The 12530-nt window shown below is 46.3% G+C and overlaps 1 protein-coding gene across 1 annotated transcript; it reads right to left on the bottom strand.

The window, feature by feature from the left end:
• Window positions 1–9551: 9551 nt before the first annotated feature.
• LOC311155257 (olfactory receptor 5V1-like) lies at window positions 9552–10511 on the bottom strand (the record flags this gene model as incomplete). Its single annotated transcript, XM_084208272.1, has 1 exon — window positions 9552–10511. One exon carries the CDS (start codon window positions 10509–10511, stop codon window positions 9552–9554), a length of 960 nt encoding a protein of 319 aa, XP_084064398.1.
• Window positions 10512–12530: the final 2019 nt, after the last annotated feature.

The raw sequence follows: 12530 nt of genomic DNA, 5'->3' as shown, positions 1-12530 counted from the left end.
CCCAGCTGCAAAAGCCACAGTAAGTTTGATGTTGACATTCCACCACAGGCCACCATCCACAACATTTGCTCTACTGTCATGATCCTCCCATGGTGCCATCCACCTTTTTTTCCCCCTCTCTCAGATTCACAGGGGGGTGGGGGTCATTCCTGTCTCCTGTTTCTGTTGTATTGAACTTTTTCTTCAAATACTGTACAAAAATTGCAAATAGACCACCCACCTAAAGTCAACAAATATGGGGAAATTTCTCAATACACCACAAAAATCCCCTCCTTCTGAGCATGAATTTTCCTGGAAAACACTGGTGAGTGTTGAAGCCTTCATGGATCACCAGGCAGCTTTGACTCTAGATACACGGGTGAAATGTTCTTTTTATAAAAGAAGTTTTACTTGGGAATCAAAGAGACAAACAGCTTTGTCCCCTCTGAGGCCATCAGGTAATTTTGTGAGGATACACAGAGGTGTTCCTTGGATTTAGTGCAGCACTGAGTTTGAGCAGATACTAAATCTCTCAGAGGAGGCTGCTTTTATATTCAGCCACCCAAAAAGGGACGAGCAGCAAATGCTTTCAAGCATGAGGAGAAGAAACAAGCTTTTACAAGGAGCTGGCAGTTAAAGGACATGCAGCAGCCTGATAAAACACCACAAAAACAAGCAGCGGCCCATGGCTGATCTCTGCTGGGCAGGATGGGTGGGGGGCACCCCCAAACTGCTGAGCAGGTCTCTCCAGGAACTCGTTCCATGGCTCATTCAGAAGAAGGGAAGGGATTCAATCCACGTAGAGGGATGTGCTCAGCAGAGGGGAGGCACAGGGAGAGTTTTCTCTGGGCAAAGCTGGTTCCTGCTGTGCTGTGCTGGGAGGGGGCACTGAAAACACTGCCATGGCTCGTGCAGAGGCGCTGCCACAACTCCACAGGTTCCACACCCACCTCTTCTCCTGGGTGCAACTTCCTCCCAAGCCACATTCAGGCCCTTGGCATCAAAGTAAAAGTACTGAAAAGCAGCTCAAGGGACTCAAGTTGGGCCTAAAACAGTGGTGCTGCTTGGGGAGCAGCGAGGCAGTGCTGAAGTGTGGAGTGCTGTCCTGGACACAGCTCCTTCCTCAAGGTGGGGAACAGATCCAGCGGTGCTGTCCCTGCACACTGAACAAACTGGGGGGGGAAAGCAAGGAAAGTGCACAGAGAGAGAGAAATAAACCAGGGGAAATCATCTCTGCTGGGGCAAGAAATGGCTGTGACACTTGAGATGGGGTTGGCCTTCAGGACGGCGTTGAAGCCGTGGTGCTCAGCTCAGCAGATGTTGGGCCGTGCCCACAGATATCAGCCATAAAGCAGGGACAGAGAGGCCACCCCCTCGGTGGGACAGGGAGATAAGGGGCCAGGACAGCCCCAGGAGCCCCTCAGCAATCCCACAGGGCTCTTCCAGACACTGCTGGGCTGGGCAGAACCCTGAACCTGGGCAGAGCACCCTGGCCTTTGTGGTCAGAGTCCTGGGAAGATGCTGCCATAAAAGCCGTGTAGGCAAAGCCCTCAGAGCCCCTGAGCCAGAGGAATGCTCTGCCTGGCCTGAGGAATCTTCCACCCACTTGCTTGCTCAGTCATGCATGGCCACAAACCTGTCTAAATAGGCAGCGATGACCAAGACTGAAACTCAAATCGGGAACTTTCCAGTCTGACAAGTAAAAACAAACAAAAAAGATTTCCGCTCCACACGTACGCAGCACAGGCCAGGCCCTTCCTTGCCTGCTCTTTGCGGCTCTTGGCTCCTTCTAAACTCTCTGAGAAGGGACACAGCCCACAGCAGGCACAGAGGGAAGGAGATGAAACACTCCCACAGCCAAAAAGGGCTGCATTCCTCACACAAACACCCCCACGCCCCCTGTGTCTCTTCCCTGGCTCCAGCCACCCTGCTGACCCCTCAGAGTGTCTCTGCAGGCCTGAACTCAGCAGAAAGCAGATTTTGGACCACTTTTGGCCACTGGATGGGCCTGAAAGCTCCAGAGTTAGAGACACACTGAGGAGCTCAGTGCCTCGAGGGCAAAGGGGGACCACAGGGACTTTCCCCAAGATGCCAGGACCCCGAGGGGCAGGGAGGATGTTCACTCAGCCCAGAAGGAAGAGCTCTCTGACAAAGCATTCCTCCGGTCAGGAGGTGCAGGTTGAGCAATGGGCTGACACCAGCTGAAACAACAGCCTGGGAGGGAGCAGAGGGATGCAAAACCACGAGGATATCTCCGAGGTCACCATGGAAAACAGTCTGTGACTAAGAAGAAGAAGAAGAAGAAGAAAGAAGCCAGAATTGCAGCATTGTTGCTTCATCCAGGGAACTTTGTTCAGTCAAGACCAGCAGGCTCAGCATGACCATGCAAAAAAAGAAAACTACCAGGCCTTTACTGGAATTCCTGCCTGTATCCCTGCCTCAGGCAGGTTTAACTAGCAGTGGACTCTGCCTGGAAAAGGCAATTCCCACTTTATTCCCTGCCGGTGTTTACTCTGATCTACTCTGGAGTCACCAGGCCCTACTTGCCTCCACAGAAATAGAAGCATTTCAAGAGGAACAGGGAGGTTGCCAGCCTTGGACAGGAGAAAACATCCACTTCCAGAATTTTCTGCTGGAAACCCTTCTCCTTCAAGTCACCAGCCTTGCTGTGGTGAAAAATGTTGTCACCGCAAAATTCCTCAGCTGGGAAGGGTTCAATCCCTTCTTGCTGGATTCCAGAGGCCAGCAAAGCAGCTCAATCCAGAGAAAGGAGCATTTCCTGAACTTATTTCAGGAAATATTTATAAATAATTATATATAATTATTCATAATTATGAATTCATAATGTTATTCAGTTATTTCAACCTAAACTGTCATACTTCACAGGCCTGCAGTGACAAGGATGAGAACACAGCTGGGAATTGCAGAGATTGGAAAAGAAGGAGGAAGGGGACTGATAATCTGTGTTTTTACCAGAATCTGTTTTTACAGCCACATCCAGAGTGAGAAGCACCAGTGCAGAGAGGCTGAGGAATAGGAAGAGAAAGTGACACCACCATTACTTTACATTAGCTGGAAACTTTCTCTTCTTCTTCCAGGTCCTTCAGAAGTGGCTTTTTCCAGAAGTAATGGGGGGAAGACAGTTCTACCCCTTTCCCCATATCACCCTCCGCAAAACCAGGCAGATCTCTGTTTCAGGCAGTTCCTGCTTTCCTGTCAGGTGGGAGGATGAGGATTGAGCAACAGCATCTCCAAAAGCAACCAAACCTCCAGGGTGAGGAATTGGGAAGTGGGTGGGATCTCTTCCCAAGCATCACATAACTTTTATTCATCCTCCTCCTTGGCAATGAGGTAACATTCCATTTTCAGACAACATGCTTTGCCTGGTATCTACAAAAACCAAACTAAGAACGTCATGATACATTTAAAAAGCATCTTTATTTTGCTTGCAAAAACTTGTGTTATGCCATACATCAGGGAATGAATGAAAGGTTAATCAGCTGTAATTTCAGTTCAGTTGCTCTGCGAGGGATGCTGTCCTTTACAGAAAGGAACTTTGTTAACATTCCCATCGTGTTCCAGCACTAAGATTACAGTCAACAATCAGGGCACTGTTGGAAGTTGGTCACTGAAGAAGATTCCAGCACCCTTCCAAGTGACACTTCCAGCTCACCTGCCTGCCAGAGGCTGCCTGAGAAGGGAGGAATCTCCCTGCTGTGTCCCAGAGCTCCTCCTGCTCACCGTGATCCGGGAGGAGAAGGGAAAGGAACGGGAGAGGGAAGGGAAAGGAACGGGAGAGGGAAAGGAACGGGAGAGGGAAGGGAAGGGAAGGGAAGAGAAGGGAAGGGAAGGGAAGGGAAGGGAAGGGAAGGGAAGGGAAGGGAAGGGAAGGGAAGGGAAGGGAAGGGAAGGGAAGGGAAGGGAAGGGAAGGGAAGGGAAGGGAAGGGAAGGGAAGGGAAGGGAAGGGAAGGGAAGGGAAGGGAAGGGAAGGGAAGGGAAGGGAAGGGAAGGGAAGGGAAGGGAAGGGAAGGGAAGGGAAGGAGAGGGAAGGGAAAGGAACGGGAGAGGGAAGGGAAGGGAAGGGAAGGGAAGGGAAGGGAAGGGAAGGGAAGGGAAGGGAAGGGAAGGGAAGGGAAGGGAAGGGAAGGGAAGGGAAGGGAAGGGAAGGGAAGGGAAGGGAAGGGAAGGGAAGGGAAGGATCGCAGCATCTGGCCCCGTTCCGAGCCACCAGACTCAGCACGGGGGTCCTTTCAGGCAGCCCGGGCGAGGCCCGTGGCACGCAGCCGAGTTGTTTCGGTTTGTCCCGGGTTATCCCGGGTTATCGCAGGGGGTCCCGGCCCGGCCGAGCCGCCACGTGGGGGCGCCCGCGCTGCGCTGCCCCCCTCCCCACCCGCGGGCCAATCAGCACGCTCCGTGCGCCGCTGCCCCGGGGCACGCCGGGAGTTGTAGTCCCAGCGGCGCGAGTGCGGAGCGGTGCCTACCAGCGGCTTCTCCGCGGTTCGGCGGGGCTGCTCCACCCCTGTTGTCTCCTCACGGACACTCGGGGACATGCAGGGTGGTTTCCGCCGTCCCACAGCGCTGCCGCGGTGCAGCGCCGGTGTCGCGTGGGAATGACGTCAGCGGGAGGCGCGGGCGGGTGTCATGGCCGTGGGGGAGCTGTTCCCTTACAAAACCGTCCAGGCGGGGGAGTGAGGGAGGGCAGTGCCCGGGGCTGTGTAAACAGGAAACAGGAGCGCACATTGAGATAATCCCAGTGAAACTGTGCCAAGCATAAAATGTTGTAGCAGAAGAGTCAAATTGCATCCGAAATTTTATGAGGAACAGGCATGCCCACAATATTTGGTTCCTCTGAGAAATCACCATTTCCAGTGTTTATACAAGGCCTGATTATCACAGAGTCACAGACTGCTTTGGGTTGGGAGGGACCTTGTGAAAAACCAATCACTTGTTTTTAAAAAAGTTTAATAGTAATAACATGGTTATGAAATAGTAATATCATTAGAGTAATAAAAATGTGGACAATTGGGATTCAGGACAATACGAGACAATAAGAACAAAGAGTTACCGACAGTGTGGGTATCTCTTTCTGGGCAAAATAAGCCCAAGAAAGGACCCACGTTAACAGGGGATTAACCCTTAAAAGCAATAGCCTGTTGCATGTTCATACACTTCATACATGATGCATAAATTCCGTTCAAATACAGGATTCTGTCTGGTCAGTGTCAGCTTCTTCCTCTTAACCCTGACAGTGTCTTCAGGGCTGAGCGAGGTGGGAAGAAGTTTGTTTCTTCTGAAATGGAGCAATAAATCCTCTTTCTCTGAAAGATTTCAGTGTCCTGTGGCTGCTATCTCAGTGTGAGTACCTCATTCCTCTCTTTAAAAAAATATCCCACTTACATAGTTTCTATTTTAACATTATGTTATAACCTAAAACTATATTTAACACACTACTTAAGAAAATTAATACAGCTTAACTTTCTAACATAACACACATAATATTAATTTTAATATTTTCAAAAAGCCAATCATAAAGTAAACATTTTTCACGACCTTAAAAACCATCACATTCATGGGCAGAGACACTTTCCACTATCCCAGGTTGCTCCAACCCCCATCCAGCCTGGCCTTGGACACTGCCAAGGATGGAGCAGCCACAGCTTCCCATGGAAATCCTTTCCAGGGCCTCACCACCCGCACAGGGAAGAGTTTTTTTCCCCAATATTCCATCTAAACCCACCTCCTGTCAGTTGGAAGCCATTCTCACTTGTCCTGTCACTCCCTGTCCAAAGTCCCTTTCCAGCTCTCCCTGAGCCCTTTTTATCACTGGAAGGCTCCAAAGTCTCTCTAGAACCTTCCCTTCTTCAGGCTGGACATTCCCATAACCACCATCAAGCATTTTGTAACACAATGAAGCAGAAGTAAAAATCCAGTTATGTTGTGGGAGGGGAAACCAAGGCTTGTGGTCTACATGCAAAAAGAGAAAATGGAAAAATATGTGAAAGTGATGAAATCGTCAAGAAAGCAGGATGAGAACAGGCATAAAAGATGGTTGGTGATGACAGAACAGGCCATAAAAATGTGATAAAATATATAAAAATTTTATTCCTTTCTCTATAGAGGGTATGGCAGAGCTGGCAAACGAAGTATTTTCCCTGTACAGAAGCTTTTAGTTTTCTGAGTTTAAAATTAAATGTTGCATCTGATTCTGAGGTTTCTCACAAATATTTGGTGTGTTTACTTTCCTGAGGCTGATTAATTTTTAGTAATTAGTGGAAAGCAAGCCATGAGCATTGTTTTTAAATATTCAAACCCAAATATCTTTAGATTTTCCACACAATTCCCCTCACACTTCTTTTTTACCTGAAACTTGAATTTGAATTGGATCCAGTCTGCTAAGAAAGGAATTCTGGGTATTATTTTAACCTTACAAGAAAAAGCACATAATTTAACCCTAACAAAAGTTAATACACATTTCTGCTGATGCCCGGATAAATTCTAGGCAGGACAGAGAAAGGAAGCCTGGATGAGCAGTATAAATTCCAAAATTGTAGGTGGTTACCCGTGAGAGAGAGATAACACAAAGATGTCTAAAATGGGATTAATAAACAACCAGATTTTTACCACCCCCAAAGGGATACATTTCTCCCCAGTATCCAATCTACTCCTTCTCTCCTTCATCTTAAGGCCATTTAAAGCCAAGTGTTTGAAGGGTGGCCACAGAGAGGACAAAGTCTCTTCACAAGGAGCCTTGAATCTGTGAATCCATTTTTTGTATAAGAATTAAAAAACACCGAGGAAAGGGAGGTGAAAATAGCACTGACACACCAAATGCAACTTTTTTTTGATTCCCAAAGTCCTGGGAATTGTAAAGGCAGAACCGTAGCCCAACCTGAATTTCCCAAGTGGGTGCTATTTTTAGAGGAGAAAAATAAATCATTCACATCCTCTTTTATGTTGCATATTTTCATAACTGGCAGCACCATACAAAAAAAAAAAAAAAAAAGAGGGGAAAATCTGCTCTGGTTTCATTGCAAGTAATAAAATCCACACATAAATAATATAGTTGGACTTTGATTAAGGAAAAAGAAAGGTTTGTTTGTGGGGGTTTTTTTTGTTTGTTTTTTGGGGGTTTTTTGGGGTTTTTTTTAAGTTACATCAAGAATTTCAGGAATTCTTTATCTTTAGGAATATGTAAATTAAAATGGTCTCTCGCTAGTTATGAGAGATTAGCAAATAATAGGTGAAATCTGATTTTCAGTGGCAAAAGCAAAGTGTCAATGCACACAGGATCACTTATATGGGAATTTCATTGATAGAGTATTTTTTCCTCGATTTACTTGGTGCTGTCTGTACTCCCACCCCTGTTCCAACAGGGCAGCTCCACTTCTAGGAATGTAAGAGGATCTCTGTGCTGATGAGTCAGTCCAGAGATATTGATTTCCAAGAGCAGCCAAAAACAGACTTTCAAGGAAAAGAGGAGCAAAAACTGGGTGAATGTATTGTGGTGTATTATGATCCTTCCCTGCTAAATTTTTCCAGTGGTGCCAAAGAAAATGACAGCTGTGTCCTTCCAGTGTCAGAGATTACTGGGCATGAGGAAAATGAAAGAGGATGTCTTGGTTTTGAGGAATATATAGGGATTAGCACCTCAATTTGTGAAGGGGTGATACAGCTGATGATAAAGAGTGAATCTCTAATGGACACTTCCCACCAGACCAGTTGCTCCAAGGCCCATCCAGCCTGGCCTGGAACACTTCCAGGGATGAGGCAGCCACAGCTCCTCTGGGGAAGAAGGAGAAAAAGAACATATTCCTTGCCAAGTTACCCAAAGACTTGATCCCAGCTTTTGCTGCGAGCCTTGTTTGGTCTGCTGGCAGCAAGCAGCTCCTTACAGTGGATCTTTTTGGGAACACATGTCTGGGGTGGGTGGAGAGGGAGGGAACTGTAGCAAAATTAGACTTGATAATCCAACCTTTCCACCTTCACAAGGCAGGAGAGGCATCAAAATCTCGCATCTGGACATACATTGGAAATCAGGCTTTAGTTTGGAACCTTGGAATTCAGATGCCTCTTTTAAAAGGCATCCAGGGTTTGGAATTGCACACAGGCTGATGTCCATGCTTAGGCATCTCTCCACACAGGTACAGTTAGATTCCATCACCTCTGGAAAGAGGAGCATTCTCCAGTCCTGCAGGGAGCAGCCACCCAAGGCCTTTCATCTTAACAAGCCCTTTTGGGCATCCTGAAAAAGACTCTAATGATCTTAAAACCTTCTTAGGAAGCTCCTGGTGGGCTTCCCTCATCCTTCTAACAAGTCCCCAGGGACAATTGCACTGGCACTGAGGAGAAGGAATCTTTGCTCCTTTTTAAAGAAAATGAAAACTTCCAAAGCAGTTCAGTTTGTCCCAACTTCTCCACACCTTGGCTGGAGAATTCATGGCTTGGCCAACACCTCACCAGTCCTCCACTTGGCTGGTGCAGAAGTTATGGCAGGAATTTGAAGGATAATTGATCCTTCATCATTATCCTTCTCCAGCTACATCAGCAGGAGAACAACTTTTGGTTGGCAGAAGTCGCTCAGAACCTTGTGGAAGTGTCTGGGACATCCCAAGGGGGCCATCAACAGCCTGGAACAGATTCCAAGTTCCAGGGGTTCTAGTCAGAAGTAAAGTTGTGCATAAAGACAAATCCAGCTTCTATGCCCTGGTTGTGCTACCATTCAGCCATTCCTTGTGAACTGGAACAAAGATTTTTTTTCCTTCATAAATATCCTGCTCACAGTTGCAATCTCATTCATACTGATGAATTTTCTTGCACTTCAGACACTTTAAGGTTACAATAATAAGAAGTCTCATTACAGAGTGAAAGTATTTAAAAATTCAGAGGCACTTGTTACTAAAAAAAAGAGATTTTATTAAACCTATTTCATTATAAATTTGGGGATCAATCAAATGAGAATAATCTCAGCATTTTTACAGATTATTTATTAATTCTCTACAAAGAAGAGAGGTGGTGAAAAGAGGGATGAGCTGCAGGAAGCAGCATCACCTCTCTTTCCATTAGGATTCGATGTAGTGAGGAGAAAAAAATGGGGAAAAGGAAAAATGTAGTGGCAAACATGGCTCCAGAGATGGAACTCTGGCAATCCCAGCAAATGACAGACACCCAACAAGGAGAGAGAGAGATGAGAGCGATTTCAGGACTGATCCATAAAACAAAATTTAATATATTTGGAGTTTAATTTTTAAAGGGATATAAACTGCTTTCACATGGTGTATCTAATTGTGCTTGAGCACAAATTCCCAGAATTCCTGCCCGCTCTCACCTCAGCTTCTTGCTGCTCAGTGGAGAACAGCATTCCCAGCTGGACCCTTCTCCTGTGTAAATTACCTAAAGCTGTGCCATGCAATTCTGGAAGTGCACAGCTCTCCCTTCTAACTGCAGAGGGTGCCAAAAGAAGGAGTTTTCAGCCCATAAAATGAATTTGGATTCCAGCATTTAATTTTTAGATGTCAGAAAGTTAGAGAGGATCAGTCACAAACTGTGGTTTCTACCCAGCTGATGGTGGAGACTAAGTGAGGTTTTCTTGTCTTGTTAAAGCCCTTCTCATCTGGCTGATCACTCTTTTTAGGGCACATTTTACCTCTTTGTTCCTGAGGCTGTAGATGATGGGATTTAGGAGCGGGGTAAGCATTCCATAGAGCATGGACACGACCCTATCCCAGTGCAGGGAATAGGTGAAGGAAGGGCGGACGTAGGTGAAGATGGTGGTCCCATAAAAAAGGCAAACTACAGCCAGGTGAGAACCACAGGTGGAGAAAGCCTTATGCCAGATCCCAGGGGACTTCCTGGCCAGGATTTCCAGGAGGATACAGATGTAAGAGATCACAGTGACCACGCAGGTGCTGCTCCCCAGCACCCCAGCCACCACCAGGATCACCAGCTCCCTGCTGTGGGTAGACGAACAGGAGAGGGCCAGCACAGGAGGAAGGTCACAGTAATACTGCTGGATTTTGTTAGGACCACAGAAAGAGAGTGTGAAAACCAGAGAGGTGTGCAGCAGGGAGTTCAGAAGCCCTGTTGCCCAGGTGCCCAGGGCCAGCTGAGCACACAGCTTCGTGCTCACGATGCTCGGGTACCTCAGGGGGTGGCACACAGCCGCGTAGCGGTCGTAGGCCATCACAGCCAGGAGGAAAATCTCTGTACCCACCACAGCAATGAGGGAAAAGTGCTGAAACAGGCAGCCAGAGAAAGAAATCTCTTTGTGCTCCAGCAGCAAGGCCCCCAGCATCTTGGGCATGGTGATGGTGGGGCATAAGAGATCCAGCAGGGATAAGTTGCCAAGGAAGAAGTACATGGGGCTGTGCAGGTGGGAGTCAGTGCTGATGGCAATGAGCAGAATGATGTTGCCTGCCATGGTGGCCAAATAAATGAGCAGAAACAGCACAAAGAGAAGCAAACGGATTTCTGGAGCATCAGAGAGACCCACGAAAACAAACTCGGATACTGCTGAGAGGTTGACCCTCTGCATCTTATCTCTCATTGTGGGAACGAGGCAGAGGCTTCCCTGGAATAAAGAAGGTGTAACTTAATCACAATTTCATCCCCATTTTAAAGATTGTGAGGGTTTTTTTCATCTGTTTTGAAGTTCAAAACCATTTCCAAGCATTGGTGAATTCAAAAGCTAAATTTTACCCACATATTCCTAATGCAAAATGCAAAATGTAGGTATTAAACTTCACAGTGATTAAAGCAAAATGTTACTTTTTGCAGGTTGCCACCTCAGACTGGAGAACTGGAAGTGGAAATTACCTTCTCTGTGGCATCCAGCTTGGACACAGCTCCAGGCAATACAAGGGGGCTTTCAGGGTTCTCTGAGCAAGGAGAGAGTGGTATAGATCCCTAAAATTCCTTTCAACATAAAATACCTAGTATTACTAATACCACTAAAAGAGTCTAGATTAGTAACAGAAGCTAAAACTTTTTAAGGGAGTAATGCTGTCAGAAAAAAATTAAATCTCTCATAATCAGCAGATAGATGCATGCTGGGTTTTTTTTCAGCTTTTGGATGGGGCTTGGAGCAACCTGTTCTAGTGGAAGGTGTCCCTGCCCATGACAGGGGGTTGGAATCAGCTTTAAGGAGCTTTCCAACCCAAACCATTTTATGATTCTATCATAAAAATTAGTTACAAGTAATAATACAAAAATAAGTGTGGCATCCCATTAAAGACCCAGTTTTCTGTATTTTTTTTTCCTACAATAAATTTTCTAATATAAATTTTACCCTACAGACTTCCATGATACCATTAACACTTCTAGCATCTATCTGGACTTTACCCCCATCCCATTCCCCCAGTTCAAAGAAGTTTAAATGTGGCATTAAAGGATCTTCCCATTTACCCCACACTGCTCCATGGAATGTAGCTCAGTATTTACAGTAAGGATTTACATACCAGCCCTAGAGGGAGGGAAGGCAATGTTCAGACCAAGTGCCTCCTTTTTAGGAGATCTTGGGATTGATTTTGAGATGGTGGGAATATTGTACCACATTCTCATTTGTAAGATATACAGAGATAAATAGATTGATGAAATAGTTCATCTGGCCAGGCTCCTCTGTGGTCTCATGTTCTCCCAGAAGCTTGAGAGGGAGCAAAGTCAGGGCTTAAAGTACATAAGAAATAGTTAACTCAGCAGAAATAAAAGGGACATCGCTTGTTCAGGAAATGGGGAGCTCATTCAGGTGAAATAGCACAGAAACAACACAGAAATACTCACGGCTGCACAGAATTAGTTACAGATGATTTATAGTTGTCTGTATCTCCAGGAAACAAAACAATCCTTTTTCTTCTTTCTATATGTGACATAAAAATTATTTCACTCATAAGGAAGAAATGAATCCCGACAAAGCACCATTGGAATATTCACACAAACACCTGCTAGTGCTGGCACAAGGGCTGGCTTGGCTGCAGGAGTAAGCACGTTGCTTCTTTAATGAGGTTTTATAAATATGAGGGAGTGTCTGGGGACAAGTGTGTCTGACAGTTTTTTTGGATGTTCCCTTAATTGCATATATGAGGGGTTTTTTAGAACATTGCCAAAAGGGGCTGGAAATTGAAGGATCCAAAATTACCAGCACTACTTTGAAGAGCTAACAAAAATTCCCCTCTGGCCCCATTAGTCATTCATGTGTGATTTATGGGAGTGCCACTTCCCATTTGATGTCCAGGATTGGGAGCAGGCCTGTTCCTCTTCCAGCAACACCTGACCATAAATTCTGCACTGTTCACATGAAGGACTCTTGCTGTCCATCATTCTTCCAGCCTGTTTGCTGTGTTTGCAAACTCCTGGACAATTAAAGATTCTGCATCTTACACAGGCAAACAGTGATAGGACAAGAGGGAATGGTTTTAAACTAAAAGATGAGGAATTTAGTATGGATATTAGGAGGAAGTTCTTCCCTGTGAGGGTGGTGAGGCCCTGGCACAAGGTGCCCAGGGAAGCTGTGGATGCCCCTGGATCCCTGGAAGTGTCCAAGGCCAGCTTGGATGGG

Source organism: Fringilla coelebs, assembly GCF_963513975.1.
Source record: "Fringilla coelebs genome assembly, chromosome: 6".
Lineage (NCBI taxonomy): Eukaryota > Metazoa > Chordata > Aves > Passeriformes > Fringillidae > Fringilla > Fringilla coelebs.
The sequence above is the reverse complement of the archived record's forward strand: the minus strand, read 5'-3'. Positions and strand labels throughout refer to the sequence as shown.